This window comes from Onychomys torridus, chromosome 1 (genome assembly GCF_903995425.1).
Source record: "Onychomys torridus chromosome 1, mOncTor1.1, whole genome shotgun sequence".
Classification (NCBI taxonomy): domain Eukaryota; kingdom Metazoa; phylum Chordata; class Mammalia; order Rodentia; family Cricetidae; genus Onychomys; species Onychomys torridus.
In genome coordinates this window covers 164,578,286-164,598,173 of record NC_050443.1, presented here as the reverse complement: position 1 = coordinate 164,598,173, position 19,888 = coordinate 164,578,286, and the positions used below count along the sequence as shown (strand labels likewise).

Sequence of the window (19,888 nt, the reverse complement as noted above, 5' to 3'; positions counted from 1 at the left end):
GAGGCTTTTATTAATTATAAATGCTTGGCTGATAGCTCAGGCTTGCTACTAGCTCTTACAACTTAACCCATTTCTATTAACGTATGTATAGCCACATGCCTCATCTCATGTCTTTACCTGTGCTCTAGCATGTCTTGCTTCCTAGGCAGTTGGCTGGTGTCTAACCTCCTTATTCCCATTCTGTTTGGCCACCAGCCTGTCAGCTTTTATTAACTAATGAGAGTAATACATATTCATAGTGAAGAAAAGGATTGTTCAACAGCATAAACTACCACCAGACTTTCATAATTTTTTGTTTGTTTTTTTGAGATAGGGTTTCCCTGTGTAGCTTTGTGCCTTTCCTGGAACTCACTTGGTAGCCCAGGCTGGCCTGCCTCTGCCTCCCGAGTGCTGGGATTAAAGACGGGCGCCACCACCGCCAGGCTCCAAACTTTCATAATTAATAATACGTCTCCATGTTGTGATTTGGGAGCTGCCTGGTGGAACAGAGAAACTCTCTACAAAGACAGACTAGCCTAACTGGTGAGCTTCCACATATGATCTCCATTCTATACACATATTCGCCCACACACACACAAATAGGGCTGAGGATAAAGTTCAGTTGGCAGAGTGCTTGCCTAACATACACAAAGCTCTGGGTTCAATTCCCAGCACCAGATGAACCAGATGTACTAGCACATGCCAGTAATCCTAGCCCTTAGGAGGTGGAGGCTCAAGGTCATCTTCAGCTACACAGTGAGGACAGACTAGATGGAGACTGCCAAAATATAAATCAGTATTTCAAATGTCTGTGAAATTTGAGAAGTGTGTTTTTCCTCTTCTGACTTGTTTTACATGTGACAGAGCTGAGAAGCCAAGTTAAATTCAATGTGATTTTACACCTAACCCAAAGAGGAATCATAGGAACTCAGTGAAGGTAAGCATGACCCCTAAATGTGTTCAGAAAAGTAACGAATACACTTGACATTAGCACACAGAAAGAATACCACGCGGGAGTTCTCTACATAGTTCATGTTTATTAGATGTTCCCTCAGACCCACCTTACACAGAAATGTTCATTTTTTCAGTACCTGTTATTAAAAAACAAAAACCACTTAAAAATCCCAGTTTAACACGTTTTTATTTAACCTTTTTCCATTTATTATAAAACAGTCATTTCCACACTAGCAGCTCTCTCCCCCTAGAGTGGGGGAGGGGTGGAGGAGGTTGGACACCTCCAGAGAAAATGGGTGGGGGAGAAGTGCCCAGGGTTACCTCCTCAGGTTCTTCTGGGCCTGTTTCAACAATGTATCAAAATCAAGAGAATCAAATTTGCTCTTCACAGGGGCAGGATCAAAGTCTTCCCGATTGGAGTCTAGAGAGCCGAGAGGAACAAACATTATAGTGTCTGACCACACTTCTCAATCACAGGGTTTTCAAATGGCTCAACCAGGTAACAGATGGAACAAAACTGCCATGCTTGTGAAGAAGTACGGGAGAGCCCATCCCCTCACCCCACCCTGTAGGGTCTTTGTGTGTGAGAATGCAAGTCAATAGCTTTATTTTCAAATGTTCGAGAAACCCTTCTGGGGCAGGGGCGACATATGCCAAGCCCTCAAGTCCTCCTCCAACACTCACCAAGATCGGAGTAACTCCTCTTGCAGAACTGCCTGCGACCCCCAAAGCAAAGATCAAAGGGCTGTTCGTCTGCCTGCCGCAGCTTGTGGCCACTCTCGATGGCTGCAAATGCCTCTTCAGCGCAGCGGTAAGTGACGAAACCATAGTTGTCACTAGTGGGGAGGGAAGCCATTTTACGCACAGGTTATGGAGAAGAGTACACAGGTGCTGCTTCTCACCCCGCCCCCAACGGTCAACCCTCTGATTATAAAAACAAAGGTGACCCCACCCAGCTCAGCACAGCAGAACACAGGAAAGAGAGAAACCTCAAGGTGCATGAATATGAAGTAGAGACATCCTGACCTCAAGACCCGAGCTTACCCTTGAACACGAAAATGAATGGTGCACTCCTCAATCTCTCCAAAAACAGAGAACCTCTGTTTCAGCTCTGAGCGAGTCATGCGGCTAGGTATTTTCCCAATGAAGACTACCCTTCTCTCTTCCTATGTCAGACAAAGGAAAAAGACACCATGAGCCAGAGCCGCAGCTGTTGATGACTGAGCTCACGGCACAGGACAAACTACTCTTCCCAGGCCTGGCTTCTCTACTCACTATTGCGCGCTCCTTCTGCAGCACCCTCTGCCTTTGGTAATGGTCATTTGAACGGTAAGAGCTGTACCTGACAAGAGAGGTCCCGTCAGCCCCAGACACAATTCAAGACTCTGACACATGCATCCTAGATGCACTACCCTCAAACACATGCTCACCGCCGTCTTCGGTCACTTTTCCTATGAGGGGACAGAGAGGGAGAACGGCTTCTGGAACTGGAGGATGAGGAGGAAGAGGAAGATGATGAAGAGGATGAACACCTTCTGGAAGGCCCAGAGGAACTGCAGCTGGACCTGGAATAAGGGCATAGGAATGAGGAGAATGGTGTAGGTAAGGTTCACTACCTCAGCCAGGCTCAGGCTTGCCTCCCTGGCAAGAAGCTCAGGCCCCAAGATAAAGGAGAGCAGAAGCGCTTCAAGTTTTCTTCGCAGGTAACAGATGGGAACCCTTCATAGAATTTCATATATATTAAGTATTTCTACAGTTTTACATGACATTTTTATCACCCTTTTACTTGAGAAGGGGTTTCACTAGGTAGCCCAAGCTGGCCTTGAACTTGTGATTCTGCTATCTCTGCCTTGCCAGCACAGGGACTATGCTCCGGTGCTTGGCATGCATACTTATTTGTGGTACTGAGGATATACCTAGGGCCTTCCACACAGTTGACACAGCTCTGTTACTACTGAGCTTCATTTACCATATGCTTCCCGCTGAAAATGGTAAAAACTGAAATCAGAAAGAGAAAAGAGACGCGGGAAGACTCAGGAGACAGGGCTAGCTAATCCTGGTTTTGACAGCTACTCTATTTGCAGTGCTGGAGCAAGGCTCCAGAGTCTGAGTTCTAACTGTTCCCTAACAGTTCCCTACTGTAACCACGGCGAGAGTGGAGGTTCCCATGTCAGAACTACTGTTCACAGCCATTTCTGGAGAAAGGAACCAGTGCTAGAGCAGTGTCTCATATATCCCAGACTAGCCCCAAACTCTAGCCAAGAATAATTGTGATCCTTCTGTCTCCATTTCCTCAGTGCTACAATTACAGGCATGGAACACATGTGTAGTTGACATGGTGCTGGAACCAAATCCAGGACTTCATGCATACTAGGCAGGCACTCTACTGAGCTACAACTGCACAAGAATTCTTTTCTGTTTTTTTGTTATGGTTTTTTGGTTTTTGTTGTTGTTGTTGTTTTGGTTTTTCGAGACAGGGTTTCCCTGTGTAGCTTTGCGCCTTTCCTGGAACTCACTTGGTAGAGCAGGCTGGCCTTGAACTCACAGAGATCTGCCTGCCTCTGCCTCCGCCTCCTGAGTGCTGGGGCTAAAGGCGTGCGCCACCACCACCCCGCTAAGAATTCTTTTGACAGTAATTTATCATGTGTGTGTGTGCATTGTGCCACAGCAGGCATGCAGAGGTCAGAGGACAACCTTCAAAAATGACTTCTCACTCCACCATGTGATCCTAGGATCACACTCAGGTCACCAAACATGCATCTTTACCTACTGAGCATCTCGCCAGCACTTAAGGGTAACCCACTATCCTGCATTGACACCAAGAAAACACCATGTGTGAGCGCCGGTAATAATAGTAGTCACAGGCAAACTCTAACAGTCTACCTTGGTATATCTCAAGGAAGCAGAAAATTTCAGGAATATCCCAGACTCCACCACAGGATAGTCCCACAGCTTGCCTCCAACAATCCACAAAAAGGAAGACAAAAGCCAAAGACAGAAACCTTCAGCCTTAGTGACTGAAGGTACACACCTTAATCCACAGCCTTTTCAAAGTAAACTAGGAAAGAGTTCATGAGCTTCCCAAATGGAAAGACTCTAACAGGCCAACAAAGCTCACCTTCGCCACCTCTTGTGTGGGGGGGAGAGGGACCTGGACCGGGATCGGGATGAGGAAGACACCGATGAAGAGGAGGATGCTTCGCTGGTCCGGTTGGACCCAGAGCTGACAGACCGGCTGCTGTGGCCACGGCGGCCCTGCCAGCCCCGTTCTGGAGGGCTGACTGATCTGCAGGCTTTTCGGTAACAGCGCATTGACCGCTGCTTGCCTGGGGGCTCAGAGGGAGTCCTAGTGTTCATGCCATTCCGGCAGGGTGAGGCCTCAGGAGACAGCAAGGTGGATGGGGCAAGACAGGGCGCTGAAGGCTCTGCCTGCTCATTTCTAGTCCTGTGATCAAGTGGCTCCTGGGAAATTGTGCATGGAAGTAGGGGAGCAGCTGGGCCCAATGACAAGACAGGTTTGATGGTGATGTCCTGATGGCGCTTGACATTCCACCGGGAGCCCACCTCTGGAATGACTAGGGCAGGCATCTTTTTTGGGGGTGTCCTGCTTCGGACACAATAGTCATGGTCCCCAGAGCCCACATGGACAGGACTAGGACCATGGACCCCTTCTTGGAGGCAGGCTGCAGCTGGATGTTTGGCCTCTGTAACTCCTTCAGGCTTCAGGGCTCCCTCCTGGGCGGTAGATTTAGGAGATCTGGCTCTGGCCAACAGTGAGACAGCAGCCAGGGGCTTCCATAACTGGTGGGGAGGGGTAGCTGGAGGGGTGAGCCCTGTGGGGGGAGGGAGGATGGAGATAGCAGGGTGAGATCCAGTTCTATACTCCAGATTCTGTGTATCTAGGAGGTTCAAGACCCACTTCTCAAGAGTACACTAAGCACTGACAACAGCCCAACTTCTCTAACTGCTGTAACTACAAGAGACTAGCCACTTAACTACCTAAGCCTAGCTGGTGACCAGGTTCTGTTTACCCCATCATTTTCATGCTTAAACCCGCCCTCCACCTAGCATCACCTAATGTCTAGTTGCATCTTGCCTAGATTCATGCCATAAACTTACCAACTCCCCTTCCAGCTCCACACCTGTTATCTAGATTCTTGCTAGACAAACCATGCAAAAACCAGGTTGAGAATGCCTTTTCAATTGTTTCTTCAAAGCATATACAGGATGAAGTCCCAGCAGCTTAACACAGCACTCAAGTTGCATGATCGGCCCTCCTGTTTAGTCACTGAGCCTTAACTCTTGCCTTGTTCTGTCAACTACCCCGATGAGCCTCTACTCTCCAGCCAAACCAAACCACGTCCAGGGCTACAGAACCTTACAAGCTAGTTCCTTCTGTAGTTAGTTCAGTCAGGCTGCTCTGTTTCCCTAAAAGCTACCATCTGACTGACGGCAGTGACTGTCCTCAGGCCTCAGCTCAGCACTCACATTCCATGTGCCCCTCCCCCACTGCCCCACCCAGCCTACAGCTACATCACCTGATAATCAACAAGCTCATTTGTTTACACATCTGCCCCCTTGACTATGAACACAGCAATAGAGACCAGATGCCTATACCTCAATGTCCACACACACTGATGTACAGCAGGCACTGCACATGTGCTACACGGACTAAGCCAGAGTTCAACCTGAACCCACCTGCCACGTTGGCCAGTTCTGGGGCTTGTAACCGGTCTAGGGGTCTCTTCTCCGGGGGAGTGTCAATGCTGCTGGCAGGGGGGAAAAGGGAAAGCCTGGTTCATTGCCTCAGTATCTTATATATCTGTTTTCCTCACAAAGCAATGAAAAAGGTGTATGTAGAGAAAAACAGGATGCCCAAACTGCCCGATAGTTGTCTTCTAGCACAGAAAGGCCATAGTGACCAAGCTGTAGATTGGGCCTATTAAATTCTGCCAAATTTCAGGAAGCAGGTTGGCTAGGACCTTCAATGAGATGTCCCTGAGTCCCCCCCACCTCCTTCAATCAGGAACCTTGCCTACCAAGCTCAACTCTAACTGAAATCAGTGCTGATGAAGAATACACTTAGCAGATCAGGAATGTGAAAAATGTCAGAATGCTAGGAAGTAGAGGTTCAGGTGCCTGTGCCTTCAAGGAGTTAGGGGAAGCCCCAGCTATTTGCCCCTCTACTTTAAGTGACCCCAGCACTGAACAAGCTTGAAGTCTGACAACAGAAGGGAAGAAACCCAGAAGACATCATTTGCCAAATTATAAGAGGCATTGGAATTCCTGATAGTACATACCCTCCCCCACCTTATCACCCAAGACAATGTCTGGCGGTAACAGAGCGGGACAGAAATGGGGGAAGACACTAGAGACGATGGAACATCCCTGCCACAAAGGTGTCCAGTTGGAAGTCCTGGAGTGCTGGCCGGCTGCTGATCAACAGCTGTAGGGTAACTCGCTCACATCTCCATACTTACCCTGAGTTTCCTACAGCCAAGCTGTCAGCAGGAGCCGGGAGAGGACACTCCTTTTTGGCTGTAAAGAAATCATATTAGTTAAAAGCCCAACCAGATGTTCCAAACTGAGGTGGCATACACAAAGCTCAGATCCAGTTCCTCCAGTGCTATGTATGTAGATAATGACATTTAGTTATTTCTCTTCTGCTCAGAAATACCCACTCCCCACTGATTCTGAGTCAGAGTGCAAACTGATGGGTCTAGAAGTCAAGATGGGCCTAACTAGTGTCCTAGCCATAAATTGAATTGTCCTAGCCATTGAAATGGGGTCTCACTGTGTAGCCCAATAGGCCTAGAACTTTCATATAAACCAGGCTGGCCTTGAGCTCAGAGATCTACTTCCCAGTACTGGGAAGGCACACACCACACTTTAGACTTGTCTAGCAAATGAATCTAAGACTATGCACACAGGCTAAGCAGGGGTTCTCCGATGAAACTACATCTCTACCACACAGCCTATCTGTCTCACTCTTTATATTCTACAGATATCTGTTACCAACTCAAGCTATCTGTGTAGTCTTTTCCCAATTATTCCATAAGCTCTTATAGAAGTAACCTCCACAGCACCTAGCACCATGTCTTGTCTTGAGAAAGTCAAGCTCTTCAATGCCTTCCAAAATCATCTTCTCGGAAGCATCCTAAACTCTTTTCTGCCTTACATACCACATATATTACACGAAATCCCACCTCTCAAAGTTCAACTGAAGGGTTACTTTCCTCTAGAAAATCCCCATCCAATCCCAGCCTCCCTCACTGTCTCCTTACCTACTCTTTAATGACTTATGTAATACTCCATAGCCTTGGCTTAGATTACTCCCAGGGGAAATGTTGCCTCTCTATGCCAATTAAGAGGCTCTTCTGGTTGTTGAGATTACCCCTACCCTCTACCCCAGTTCAAAATACTACAAGGCTAAACCCAAAGGAAGTGTAAACAAAAACAAAAGTTGAAGAAAAACTATCTAGGTTCCCTCACCTTCTGATTTCTCAAACTGCTCCAACAGACTTGACAGGTCTGATGCTTCAATTCCTGAGAAGGAATACATGAGATTAAAATCTAGCCCTAATCAACTGAGTTCACAGGTCCTAGGATGCCTCCCTTTACATGCCTCCCTGTCCACCAAAGTTAGTGAAGCAGCAACGATTCAAATACAACTAGAGTCCCCAAAGAAATCCAACAAAGGGCAGCCTCATGGACGTTATTCCTTCTGGCCTGTGGGCAACCCACTTCCAGCCAACCCCTGTACCCTTCTCATACTGACTACATTGCAGCACTCACCAATCTCACTGATGAATGCCTGGACCACATCCTCAGGACCCTGAGAACTCGGGGTGGGCAGGAAGGACAGCTTCCTTAGACGGGCTGGATGGACAGCAGGCATCTTTGGGACAGTGCTCTGCCTTGGTACGGGAACAGCCTTGCTAGCTGCAGAGGGGGGCTTCTCCTTTGTTCTGTTCTCCTGAGCCTCAGGCTTCAGCCTCTCTGATGCAGACTCCCCAGCAGCTTCACACTCAGCAGAGAGACATGGTGGAGCCTGGATCTGGGGACTTTGTTCCAGGGTAGTAGACACTTTGTGTTTTGGCTGGGGAGACACAGGCACTGGCTGAACCTCTAGCTTTGTAGGCTCTATCGGTGGAGCTATGGGGCTGGCTGGCCCAGAACTTAGGGAAGGAGTCACTGGCACAGGAAGCTTATCTTCAGGAGGACCAGCTGGATTACTACTGGATTCCACATTGGATGGAGGAACAGCTCTTCCAGCTGAGGCAGAAGACAGAGGAGGTGGAGAAAGAGTAGACCAGAATGGAGGCTGCTGCAGCCCTGGGCCCCATCCCACAGGCCCATAGGCACAGCTGGAGCTGTAAGGTGAAACTGGGGCAGGAGGGGGTACCCAAGGCACACTGCAAGTTGGGGGTACAGCATAGGTACCAGGAGTACCAGACACCATGGGCACCGTTGGTTGTGGGGGCAGACAAGAATAGCCGGAAGAGGGCACAGAAGGATAACAAGGCCAGGGTGGCACAGGGGCATAGTGAGTATAGGGGTCAGGTGGTATTTGTCTCATTGACACTGGAAGTCCAGGTGGTTGCAAGGGAGGTGGGGGCACGCTGGGGACTCCGTGGCCACTTGAAGGAAGAGGAAGCAGAGGAGGTATGCCTGGAGGGAAAGGCAAAGGAGGGGGCATTGTGGAAGGGATGGGCCCAGCAGGAGACACAGACTGCAAGGTAGGAGGGGGCGGTCTAACTGGAAGTGGCATCTCATGAGATGGCACCTGTTCAGAGAGAGTTGAAACCACTGGTTTGCTTGCAGATGGCTCAGGACTAGGGGAAGCAGGGCTGGTGCCCACAGACACTAAACAAGTCTCTGCTATAGCTACAGGACTTCTCTGTGGAGCTGTCTTCTTGGCTGGGGCTGGTGGAACAAGACAAGGGATATCGGCCAGTTCTGTGGGGGTCTCCGGAAGACTAGGCCACTTGCCAGCGGGGGGCTGAGAATGCCTGCCTTCTGCTTCCGTTTGCCGTTGCTGCCTCCGTTGCCGGTACTCTGACAGGCTGAGAGGCCGAGGTCTGGCTTCTTGGGTTATAGCACCGGTGCTACCTTCCACCTTCAGAGGACCTAGAACACCCCTGACTTCAGGGGTGATGACCTTGGGCTGGTTTGAGGACTCTAGGGAAAGACGACCCCCCTGAGCTGCTGCTATTGCAGCACGTCTAGGGTCAGTTGGTCTGGACTTCACTATCACAGGGTCTACTGGAGTCAGGTCATTTGGAATAGGGTCAACGGCCACCGTGTCAGATGGGGTAGACAAGTTACCTGAAGTGGGAATAGCCACTGCAGGTTCAATCCTTGCCCTGTCAGCCAGGACTGGGCCAGTAAGCATTGGGCCTACTGGAAGAGGACCAGTCAGCTCTGTACTAGCTGAAGCCTGGTCAACAGGCATAGAATCAGCTACAGCATGGCCAAATGCAGTGGCATCAGCTTCAACAGAGTCAACTGGCATGGGGTCAGCTTGAGCAGAGTCATTTTGTGAGGGAGTGGGGTTGGCCTGACTGGTGTCAACCAGCTTAGGGCAGAGGTCCAGAGCATCTTCTTCAGCAGAACTATCCCGCCCTGGACTTCTTTGTAAGTCTTCAGACCCAGTCTTCTCCAAGGCAGCTGCCCATGCCCGAGCCCATGCCCGTGGCTTCCCCCTGCTCTGAGGAGCCTCAGCCTCTCTCTGAAGTTCTTCCTGAGGCTGTTTCTGTAAGTTGCCTGCCTGAGAGTTCACCTCTGTAGCCACAGTAGACTGTCCACGAGAAGATGATCTCAGCCTCCTGGTATAGCCTTCCAAACAGGCTGCTGGCTGCTCCTTGCTCTTCTTCTTCCTGCCCTTTCTGGGAACTCTCTGAGAACCCTGAATTGCATTACTGGGTGGGTTCTGAGGTTCCTTGGGTGACAATGACTCCATGATTTCCTTGGGCTCCAATAAGCAGGCAGAGTTCAATGATAAATCTTCTTGATCAGGGGAAGGGTCAGCTTCAGGCACAGCAGCTTCCGTCCCGGGCTCCATGGTGGGCATGAGTAGCTGCAAGGCAGGACTGGCCCCTACAGACTCATCCAAGAGTACAGACTGGGATCCAGAAGGAATCTGCCGCACCACAACCGGGATCTCCAGGTCATCCCCAGCTGCGGCTGCCTGACCCACTATCTCCAGCACTACACAACCCTCTGGCAGTGTCAAATCATCCGCCTGTTCCTGAAGGTCATCCTCAAGTGACGCCAAGTGGGTGAGGTTGGGCAGGCAGTATGGATGCATGGCGCGTACCAGCTCACTCAATGAGGAGATGCTCTCATCACCAGGTGCTGACACTGCCACCTTTGTTGCTGTTGGCTTGTCTTCTTCCTCTGGGCATGCCAGGTGCATGGGGAAGTCCACACTGTTCACAGAGTTGTCCAGTTCTCCAGCAAGCATCTGACCACTGAAGCTGGCGACCTCCTCCTCCTCCTCTCCATCACTGCGCTGCTGGGGAGGGGATTGACCCCATCGAGGTCTTTGTCTTGAGGGTCTCCAACTAGGCAGCCTTGGGGAAGAAGTTTCCAAGAACGGAGGTGGAGAGAAGTCCCAAGGAGAATCTGCAAGGGACATCTCAACCTACAGGAGAGAAGAGCAGATTCAAAGGCATTCCTCAGGAAGTGCCTTCCAGACAATCCCTATGTCCTCCCCAAACTGAGTTCATGAGCTCCCCAGGTAAGGCTTACTCCACTCACCCTACTACCGCCTGTACTAGGCCCTAAAGAGTCAATTGGGGTGATGAGCTCTCGTTCTGGGGGTGTCCGAGAGAGAGTGAGTAGCTTGTGGAGCTAAGAAGAGAAGAGACCCCTGAATCAGTTTGTGCAGATTTAGATGAACAGGCTCACAGATGTGGTTGTGACCTCTGTACTGGCCACATCCCACCCACCCCCATACTCACAGAGGAGCTTTCCCGAGGAGACACAAGCAGCTCTGAATCAGGAATGCTGTCAAATGGGGACAGGTTTTCAGAATCTGCGTTGTCCAGGATCTCTGTCAGAGCTGTGAGCAGCGACATTTCGTTCTGGTCCTCCAGAGATAACCTGTTCTGCTCCAGAGAGACAAGAGGTTCCCCAAGATCTCTAATAACCTACCAAGCCATACAAAGAACTGGATGGGTTGCCAAGAGAATTAATCTCCCAGCAAGAAGGATCTGAGTCCCAGGTAGGATGGGTTCCCATCTTCTACTACCTACCCACTCTCTAGTGCTAAAGACCTGTCAGCCTGAACCTTAGCTTGGATTTCACACTTTTACACATTCAAGTAAGATGTGAGATGCTCAGGAAACCATCCAGAGCTAGACTGGTATTAGGCTCAAAAGCAGACCAGAACCTCCTGGACATGTAGGTCAAAGACCCTGAAAGGAAATAAGCTTCAGAGCATAGTCTAAGCTGAAGGCACCCCTCCATGGGCCGGTCAGACGTTCTGTAGTCTAACTCTAGCTACATACAAAAACATCTCTCAAGGACTCAGGTTGGGCATCCAAGGTCATGATCTGAGAGAACAAAGCCATGTCTAAAACAACTCCAAAGATTTGAGACAGACCATCCCATGCAATGATCCTGTTCCAAGAACTCCAAGCCTTGTCCTAGCTTACCTCTCCAAGACTCCCAAAATCCTCAATGAGGGAGATGAGGGAGGCATCCATGTAGTTCTGCATGGTCTCCAGTAGTGTCTCATCCTGCAGTATCAGCTCCTCCATTTCCAGGTCTTTATCCCTCAGAGAGGAGCCCAGTCGAGAAAGACTGACAAAGCTAGAGTCATCCCCCCCCCTCCTCGTGGACCTGAGACAAAAGAGGGAGAGGGTAAGTCAGAAAGACCTTGGGAGGGCAGCCATTTAATAACTCCATTAAAATCAGGAGTCCAGCCACATTGCCACCCTGGTCTAAGGTCTAGACTAGCTAGGCAAAGAAGTATAAGCCAAAAGCGAAAGCCCCAACTAGGATGGCAGTGTTCTGGGCAGAGCAGTTTAGACTCCACCCACAAACAGCTGGACCATGAGACATTATCAAACATCAGAAAGATCAAGAGTGGCTGGTAACATGGCTCAGCAAGTACAAGTAGTTACTTCGAAAGCCTGATAACCAGAGTTGAATCCCCAAAACCAACATAAGTGTAGGAGAGAACCAACTCCGCAAAGTTGTCCCCTCACTGACCCGCATGTATGCCAGGACATGTTCACCCACACTCAAAGAACCACATAACAAATGTGCATACACTATGATAATGGTGATGATAATAAAGGTTTGGTTTTGGGTTTTTTGAAGACAATATGTAATCCTGGAGGTCCTGGAACTTTCTTTGTAGAGCAGGTTAGCCTCAAACTCAAAGATCTGCCTGCCTCTGCCTGGGTTTAAAGGTGTGGCTGCTGGGCGGAGGTGGCACACACCTTTAATCCCAGCGCTCGGACTCTAAGAGATTCTCCTGTTTATGGGATTATAAATCATCTGATAGCTGGGCAGAGGTGGTACACTCCTTTAATCCCAGCACTTGGGAGACAAGAGGCAATTGTGTCTGAGTTCAAGGCCAGCCTGGTCTACAGAGTGAGTTCCAAGGCAGCCAAAAATACAAGAGAAACCCTGTCTCAAAAAGTCATCTGCTGTAGTGGGAAAGGTACCAGATGGAGAGGAATACTAAAGAAAAATGTCAGTCAAGGGAAGTTAAGCTTCTAACTCACGACCCACCCCAAATCCCCCTTAGGCCTCTGTTTGGTACTGAGCGCCAATCCTCACTCTTCCAAGAGGACTTCTTGGGCCTCCCTAGCCCATGCTGATCTCCTCTCACACCAGCTCAAACATTTTTCTCAACTTTTCAACTCCCTGACAACCACATCCTGCCTATCCTGTCAAATCCCTAACATAACCCGGGGCCACAAAGATGGCTCAGCTTCTCAGTCCAGTTCTCTGTACTCACTAGGTAGAGAGAACTGATTTCTCCAGTTAAAATCTCTCACACCCCCAGTGGAACACAAAGGCCCCCAAACCGGCCGCGCCAAACAAAGGTCTAGACCTTTAATCCTAACAAACAAGCAAATGTGGTAGAACAATAGTGATGCTACACTGGGTGGTGGCGTTGCACTATTTAGTCCCAGCACTCGGAGACAGAGTCTGCAGGAGAATCTCCGGGAGTTCGAGGCCAGCCTGGTCTACAGCAAGAGTTCCAGGACAGCCAGATCTGCTGTCTCAAAAACAAAAGACAAGCGATGTTACATGCCTTTAATCCCTGCACTTGAGAGGCAGAAGCACACAGAGCTCTTGAGTTCAAAGCCGGCCTGGTCAATATGGCAAGTACTGGGCCAATCAGGACTACATAATGAGACTGTCTCAAAAACACAAAACAAACAAGAAATGCAAAAAGCAATCACTTTCTTTCTTTCTTTTCTCTTTTTTTTAAGACAGGGTTTCTCTGTATAACATTTTTTTTTTTTTTGGGTTTTCAAGACAGGGTTTCTCTGTAGCTTTGGAGGCTATCCTGGAACTCGATTTGTAGACCAGGCTGGCCTCGAACTCACAGAGATCCACCTGCCTCTGCCTCCCGAGTGCTGGGATTACAGGCATGCGCCACCACTACCTGGCTTAAATTACTTTTTTTAAAAAAAGATTTATTTATTATGTATATAGTGTTCTGCCTGCATGTTGCATGTATGTCTCCACAATAGAAGAGGGTACCATATCTCATAGATGGTTGTGAGCCACCACGTGGTTGCTGGGAATTGAACTCGGGACCTCCGGAAGAGCAGCTACTCAGTGCTCTTAACTCCTGAGCCATCTCTCCAACCTCAACAAATTACTTTTTAAAAGAGGAAAATAATAGACTCCAATTCTTTGGTGCAAATAACACTTAGGATTATATTCATACATTCATTTCTATTCTGTACATCCGAATTTATATGTGACTATCTATACCCCCCAAGCTACCCATTATACCTTACACTGTTATATATACAATATCCACACTCCCTGTTCTTTGTGCTGGAGACTAAACCCACTCTAAGACTCTACACCTGAGTTACACTGTTAGACCCAACGATGAGCCACGGAACATCAATGATAGTTCTAAGGGAAGAGTCTCTTCACCACCCCCCTACCAAATGGGAGCTAAAGAGAAAGCCTGATTCCACAGATGGAGAGGACCTGCCTTGAATGCTTCTGTGAACTAGCAGTGTCTTCAGCTGTGTCATGAGGCAGGACCCGCCCAGACCTGTCAAGTGTCATAGGCAGGGCATGGGCAAGGCCCCAAATGGAACTGGTGAGGCCAGAGCCCCAGCTATGCACATCTGCTCTTAGAAGTATGGTGTAAAGGCCTGAGAACAGAATCAACAAACCAGACACCCTTCTGCAGCAAAGGGAGATGTAGCACTTGGACTTTCCCAAAAAGAAAAAAGCAACAGGCTCAGTACCAAACAGAGGCCTAAGGGGGACCTGGAGTGGGTCGTGAGTTAGAAGCTTAACTTCCCCTGACTGACATTTTTCTTTAGTATTCCTGTAGAGGTGGAGTTGCAGGGCCCAGGGAGGAAAGTCTGGTTTAGACACTTTTAGGAGTCTGGGCCCAGAGCTGAAGTGAAAAGGCAGCAGGTTCAGGGACTAACCCTCCCACCCAGGCCTTCACAATCCTGTAATTACAACCAGAAGCTGAATAGTGCCTGGCTCAGCAAACAGTCACAGGTGAGCAAGCAGCTTGCATCCCCAGCTGCCCTGCCTCCTCCCTTCTACAGCCCAGGTCACTAGGCCAGACCGGTCCAGCCCTATAAACCATCATCTCTAGCTCCTCTGGGCAGGTGCTGGAGGCTAAGACAGAGACATCTGTCGCCCTTTACACAACTTCACCAATGCTCTTCACAATCCCCAGTTAAGATAGTTCCCGGGGGTCCAGATCATCCAAGGCTAAGTTCAAGCCAAAAGTGAGCTCACCACTAGCTCTAAACAACAGCAGCCTCTTAATTGGCTTTCTCACACCAAGTCTGCTCATCCGGAATTCAAAGCCAATTTTAATTTCAGTTTTTGAGACAAAATCTCATGTAGCCCAGGCTGGTCTTGCACTTGCTATATGTAGCCAAGGCTATCCTTAAACTCCTCCCTCCTTTGCCCCCAGACAGGGTTTGTCTGTTTAACAGTCCTGGCTATTCTGGAACTCACTCTGTAGACCAGGTTGGCCTTGAACTCAGAGATCCACCTGTCTCTGTCTCCTGAGTGCTGGGGCCCAGCTATACCCTTAAACTCTAAGTTCTCCTACCTCTAAGCCCAGAAACTTTTTCTAAACACTTTAAAATATGTAACTAGTTGAGCTCCAGAAGCCAAAACAGGCCATTCCTAGGACCATCATAAGTCCCCTCAAAAGGCACTGTAGAGTGGGCGGAGGGGAGTGGTACCACCTTTTTAATCTCAGCACTCAGGAGGCAGAGGCAGGCTGATATTTGAGTTTGAGTCCAGCCTGGCCTACCGAGCAAGTTCCAAGATACAGAGAAACCCTGTCTCAAAAAAACAAAAACAAAAACCTAGCAAAATCCCTTCAATGGTATCCTACTGCTCTTAGCAATAGATTTAAACTCCTTATAATGGCTTATGCCGCGGTCTTCCAGCCAGCCTCTTCTCCAGCACGTCCTCTCCAAGTCCCCGAGTTCTTCTCGTGTCATTGTGTTTCAGTTTAGTCTTGGGGGTCTCAATTTAGAATGTCTCTTCCATTCAGACTTCAAGTTACCCTACCAATGACCACACGACCCTCAACAGCCGGTGCTTGCCTTCTATCTCACCATTATCTGCCTATCCTGAGTTAAACCCAGGAATGCGCGGACCACATCGTGTGCTTTAGCAAGCCATCCGTAAACATACGGCACCTCGATAACTACTGGGTTGACTGACCATCGAACCTATTAGAACAGGATCTTGGATCCATACCATTTCTCCCAGATGGTGATGTTGTGAACAGCACTGGCCACAAAAGATGTGACCGCTTGCTTATAAGTTGGAGGAAAAGGGTAGTTGATCCCAAAGTCATGCCCCCAAAGCCATTATCCCCTAGAGCGTTCTGTTGGACCCTGTATTACTGGGAAGCCTGTAACCCAACTTCACTCGGAGAGGGGGGGGGATGCTGTCAAGGACTCCGCTTAAATTGCTTCAAGAACACAACTAATTCCTGCTCACTCACTGCCAACCTGGTTGAGCATTTTTGGAATCCCAGCAATGAACAGTAGGCTAAAAACACTTTTAAGTAAGGAGAAATGATGGACGGACGGGGACGGACACACACACACACACACACACACACACATACAATTTCGGCACCAAGAATTCTCCCTGACCCATTAAATGGTCAACTTTTCCTATCTCATCAAAAATTTGAGAAAGCCTCACACAGCCACAACTCACAAACAGTTGCGTCTGTGAGTTCACCGGCGAATGCCTTAACTATCTCCTCCCAAAAAGATGCTAGGGAAAAAGTAAGGGGAAAAATTAAACTAGTCCCAGGTAAATCGACATCCCTATGACCCTTGAATCACATATGAAGGGCTTCGGGCAACCAAAAAGGCCAGTGTCTTGTGACTCACAACCCACTCTAAGCCGGTCAGACAGAAGCATCCACGAACCCATTCCTCCATAGTCCTTCAGCCTCAGTCCTCCAACCCTCTCGCCTTACACCCTGACATTTCTAGAAAGCAGCCTTTGGGAACATCTGGAAAGTCCACCATCTACCGACGGAAAGCGTTGCAGGCGCATGCAAGAGGGAATAAACTCTTCTACGCTCAGAGAAAAGTTGCTTCCAGCAGTCCCTACCTCCAGGCCAGAGAGAGGTCCCCAGCACAGACCAGAGATGGCGGGAGCGGCCGAGACACACCCAGTTCCCGGCAGTGCGGCTCCGGCGCCGATCCGAGATGCCCGACAGCCTGGGACAGGAGCCACGTGGACATCCCTTCCCCGCCCCCACGTGGACCCGCGCCCCGCGCCCCCCCCCCGCCCCGCCGGCAAGCCCGCCCCACGTGGGCGCCCGCGCCGCCTAGGGGGAGGGGGAGGCAGACAAGTTCTCCCGGGAAAATCGTCCCCCACACCCCACGTGCTCCGAAAAAGGAACTACGGCGCCAAGCTGCTGGAGCTCTCCTCTGCATCCTTAGGAAGCAGTCTGAGCCTTCAACTCCAGTCCCGAGTCCCCGCCGCCCCAGCGAGGGCCACGTTGCCGACGCCCGATCCGTCCCCCCGGCGTTCCCAGGAATCGCCGCAGGGTTCCTACCTCTGCTGGTGTACCCCCAGAAAACGACTCCGGTCCTCTCCACCCTACCCAGCTCCCGCAGCACCAGCGCGCGGCTGCTTCCTCCCTTTCCTGTGGCGTCCACGTGTCACCGCCCGGCACACGCCGCTTTGCTGCCAGCCGCGGGCCGCCGGCCACCCTCTCACCTGCTCCGCAGCGCTCACGGCGCCCACGGTCCCATGCGGCGCTTGGCTCCAACTCGCCCAACCGCCGCCGCGAACTCCGCCGCCAGGGTCAGGACCTGGGCCCCCAGTCGGAGGCGGCGCGACTCGGTCTCTCCGTCCCCGGCGCGCCGCCATCTTGGCCCCTGAACACCCAGCACTGCTCTGATCGCCGGCGCCGCCTCGCCCAGCCGATTGTGGGAAGGGAACTACATCTCCCGAAGGACACTGCAAGACTTCGAATCCCAGAAGGCCGTGCGGCGAGCCACTCTTGCACCCTGGAAGAGGACGAGGACCCTGACCTTCCTCGAGGGTTCCTGGGAATAGTAGTCTCTAAAGGAAGACTAGCTGGTAGGAGCCCTAGGAGTATTGTAGGGCTCAGTTTTGTGGCACTATCGGAGACCAAGTTGTTGAGTACGCAGTAGTAAGGAAGAGAGTTAGTATTTGCCTATCACTTTATTTTTGTTAATTTGTTCAAATGTTAGACCGCTTTCTTTGTTTGACGTTCTACCTGCTATACTTTGCTTTCACCTTAGTTCACGTCGGCCGCTGTTTTGAAACAGCGCCCCCAAGTGGACATTCGCAGTCTAGACACTAACACTCACCCAATCTCATACTGCGGCAGTAGAGCAAATTTTTCTCTTACAATACCGCATTTTCCCTCTTTCTTTACAGTTACTCAGAAAACTACATTGGGTTCTCTTTATCAAGCTTCTTTGTTACTGCTCCAGAAATTCTTGCCATTCTCCAAAGACAAGTATTCTTCTTGCTTTTGTGTCTCTGCATGGAACGTTATTTAATGCCTTCAAACCTTATTTAATGTAAGAAAGCTTTTCTGATTATCCCAGCCAGCCACGAGACTTTTCTGTATTTTTACACTTCATCCCTATCAACATCTACCTCTAGCCTCCACAGATGAAAGCACACACATACAGATATTAAAAAATATAACAAACTAGGTGTGGTGGCACACGACTATAACACCAGCTGGGGGGGGGGGGGAAGGGGAGGGAGAGGATCAACTATTGGAACCTATCAGATGGTTCAACCCATAAAGGCACCTGAGGACCTGAGTTTGATCCCTGGAACTTACATAGTGGAAGGAGAAGAAGAACTGACCTCCACAAGTTATCTTCTTACCTACACACACACACACACACACACACACACACACACACACACACACACAGTGTGTGCCCATGCATGCACATTTGTAAACACAAAATTAAAAAAATAAATGTAAAGGAAAGATAAAAAATTAAGAGTTCAAGACCAGTCTCTACCATATAGCAAGTCCAAGACCAACCAACCCATGTTAAACCCTGTCTTAACAATAGGAAGAAAGTACAGCAACACATACTGGTCTTTTTATTTGGGGGATGGGTTCTTTGAGACAGTGTCTTACTCTATAGCTTAGGCTAGCTTTGAATTATGTATGGAGGGTGGTCTTAACCGCAACAATCCTGCCTCAGCCTGAGTGTGAGATTACAGGGAATGAGCCACTATGCCGATTCCATATTTATTTATTTGTTTGTTTGTTTGTTTGTTTGTTTATTTTTGCGCTGAGGATTGAACCCAGGGCCCTGGCAAGCGCTCTACCACTGAGCTAAATCCCCAACCTCCATATTTATTTAACAGTGGCAACATTCTATATGTAATAGTTTCACAATTTGCTTTTTGCATGTAGCAATATGTTAATTAAGTCACCAGGCAAATGCTTCCTGAGCTATTAATAAAAACTAGTTCTATTACATGAATGTGTAATTATTTAGATTTTTTCATTATTTCTAGTTTTCCACTATTACAAATTATCACAGATATCATTGTACATGTACTATGTAGCTGAAGCTAGCTTTGTACAATCCTGTCTTTGCCCCCAAAGTTCTGAGATGGCATGTGTCACCATGCCTGGCTATGATTGGAGTGTGTGTGTGTGTGTGTGTGTGTGTGTGTGTGTGTGTGTGTTTTAGGGGGATGGGAGGAGTAGATTGATTGACATTGGGTTTCATGTAGCCCAGATTGGCCTCCAACTTTATCTATAGCCAAATATGACCTTGAGTTCCTTTTTGTAATGAGTCTCTATCCCTCCAGCCAGCTCCCAAATAATGACATGGAGACTTCTTACTAATTATGAAAGCTCAGCCTATACAAATGGATGGAACTAGAAAAAATCATCCTGAGTGAGGTAACCCAAACCCAGAAGAACAAACATGGTATGTACTCACTCATAAGTGGATTCTAGATAGAAAGCAAAGAACAATCAGACTACAATCCACAGAACCATGGAGGCTATATATATAGCAGGGCAACCCTAGGATGACTGTGGCTTATAATAAGTTTTGGTTTTACTCAATTACTGAGCAAGCCTCAATGAAACATTTCACTATAAAGATAAGAATTTATACTGTAACAAGCTGATAATAGAAAAATAAAAATAAATTAATTAAAAAATAAAATGAATCTAAAAAAAAAAGAAAGCTAAGGCTTGTTC

General features: G+C 48.9%; 1 protein-coding gene across 3 annotated transcripts; it reads right to left on the bottom strand.

The window, feature by feature from the left end:
- Positions 1 to 1,101: 1,101 nt before the first annotated feature.
- Positions 1,102 to 17,611, bottom strand: Pprc1 (PPARG related coactivator 1). Of its 3 annotated transcripts, XM_036171191.1 has the most exons (15): positions 17,383 to 17,611; positions 14,660 to 14,673; positions 11,595 to 11,769; positions 10,899 to 11,045; positions 10,696 to 10,788; positions 7,729 to 10,579; positions 7,426 to 7,479; positions 6,414 to 6,471; positions 5,632 to 5,702; positions 4,052 to 4,766; positions 2,364 to 2,498; positions 2,209 to 2,275; positions 1,978 to 2,099; positions 1,618 to 1,769; positions 1,102 to 1,354 (listed from the first exon to the last, which is right to left on the bottom strand). In XM_036171191.1, the coding sequence occupies exons 1-15, from the start codon at positions 17,533 to 17,535 to the stop codon at positions 1,251 to 1,253; spliced, it is 4,911 nt and encodes a 1,636-aa protein (XP_036027084.1). In that variant the 5' UTR covers positions 17,536 to 17,611; the 3' UTR covers positions 1,102 to 1,250. The 3 variants fall into 3 exon arrangements, with proteins under 3 accessions (XP_036027084.1, XP_036027076.1, XP_036027069.1); XM_036171183.1 differs by lacking the exons at positions 14,660 to 14,673; positions 17,383 to 17,611 and having other exon boundaries at positions 2,209 to 2,269; positions 10,899 to 11,048; positions 11,595 to 11,763; XM_036171176.1 differs by lacking the exons at positions 14,660 to 14,673; positions 17,383 to 17,611 and having other exon boundaries at positions 5,632 to 5,699; positions 10,899 to 11,048; positions 11,595 to 11,763.
- Positions 17,612 to 19,888: the final 2,277 nt, after the last annotated feature.

What these genes read in the sequence shown, in the direction of transcription:
- Pprc1 (XM_036171191.1), bottom strand. Translation starts at nt 17,535, where the DNA reads ATGGCGGCGCGCCGGGGACGGAGAGACCGAGTCGCGCCGCCTCCGACT. An exon ending in CTCCTCGGGAAAGCTCCTCT is followed by an intron (nt 10,789 to 10,898) that starts GTGAGTATGGGG and finishes TTCTCTTCTTAG; the next exon opens with CTCCACAAGCTACTCACTCT. An exon ending in TGCAGAAGGAGCGCGCAATA is followed by an intron (nt 2,100 to 2,208) that starts GTGAGTAGAGAA and finishes TGTCTGACATAG; the next exon opens with GAAGAGAGAAGGGTAGTCTT.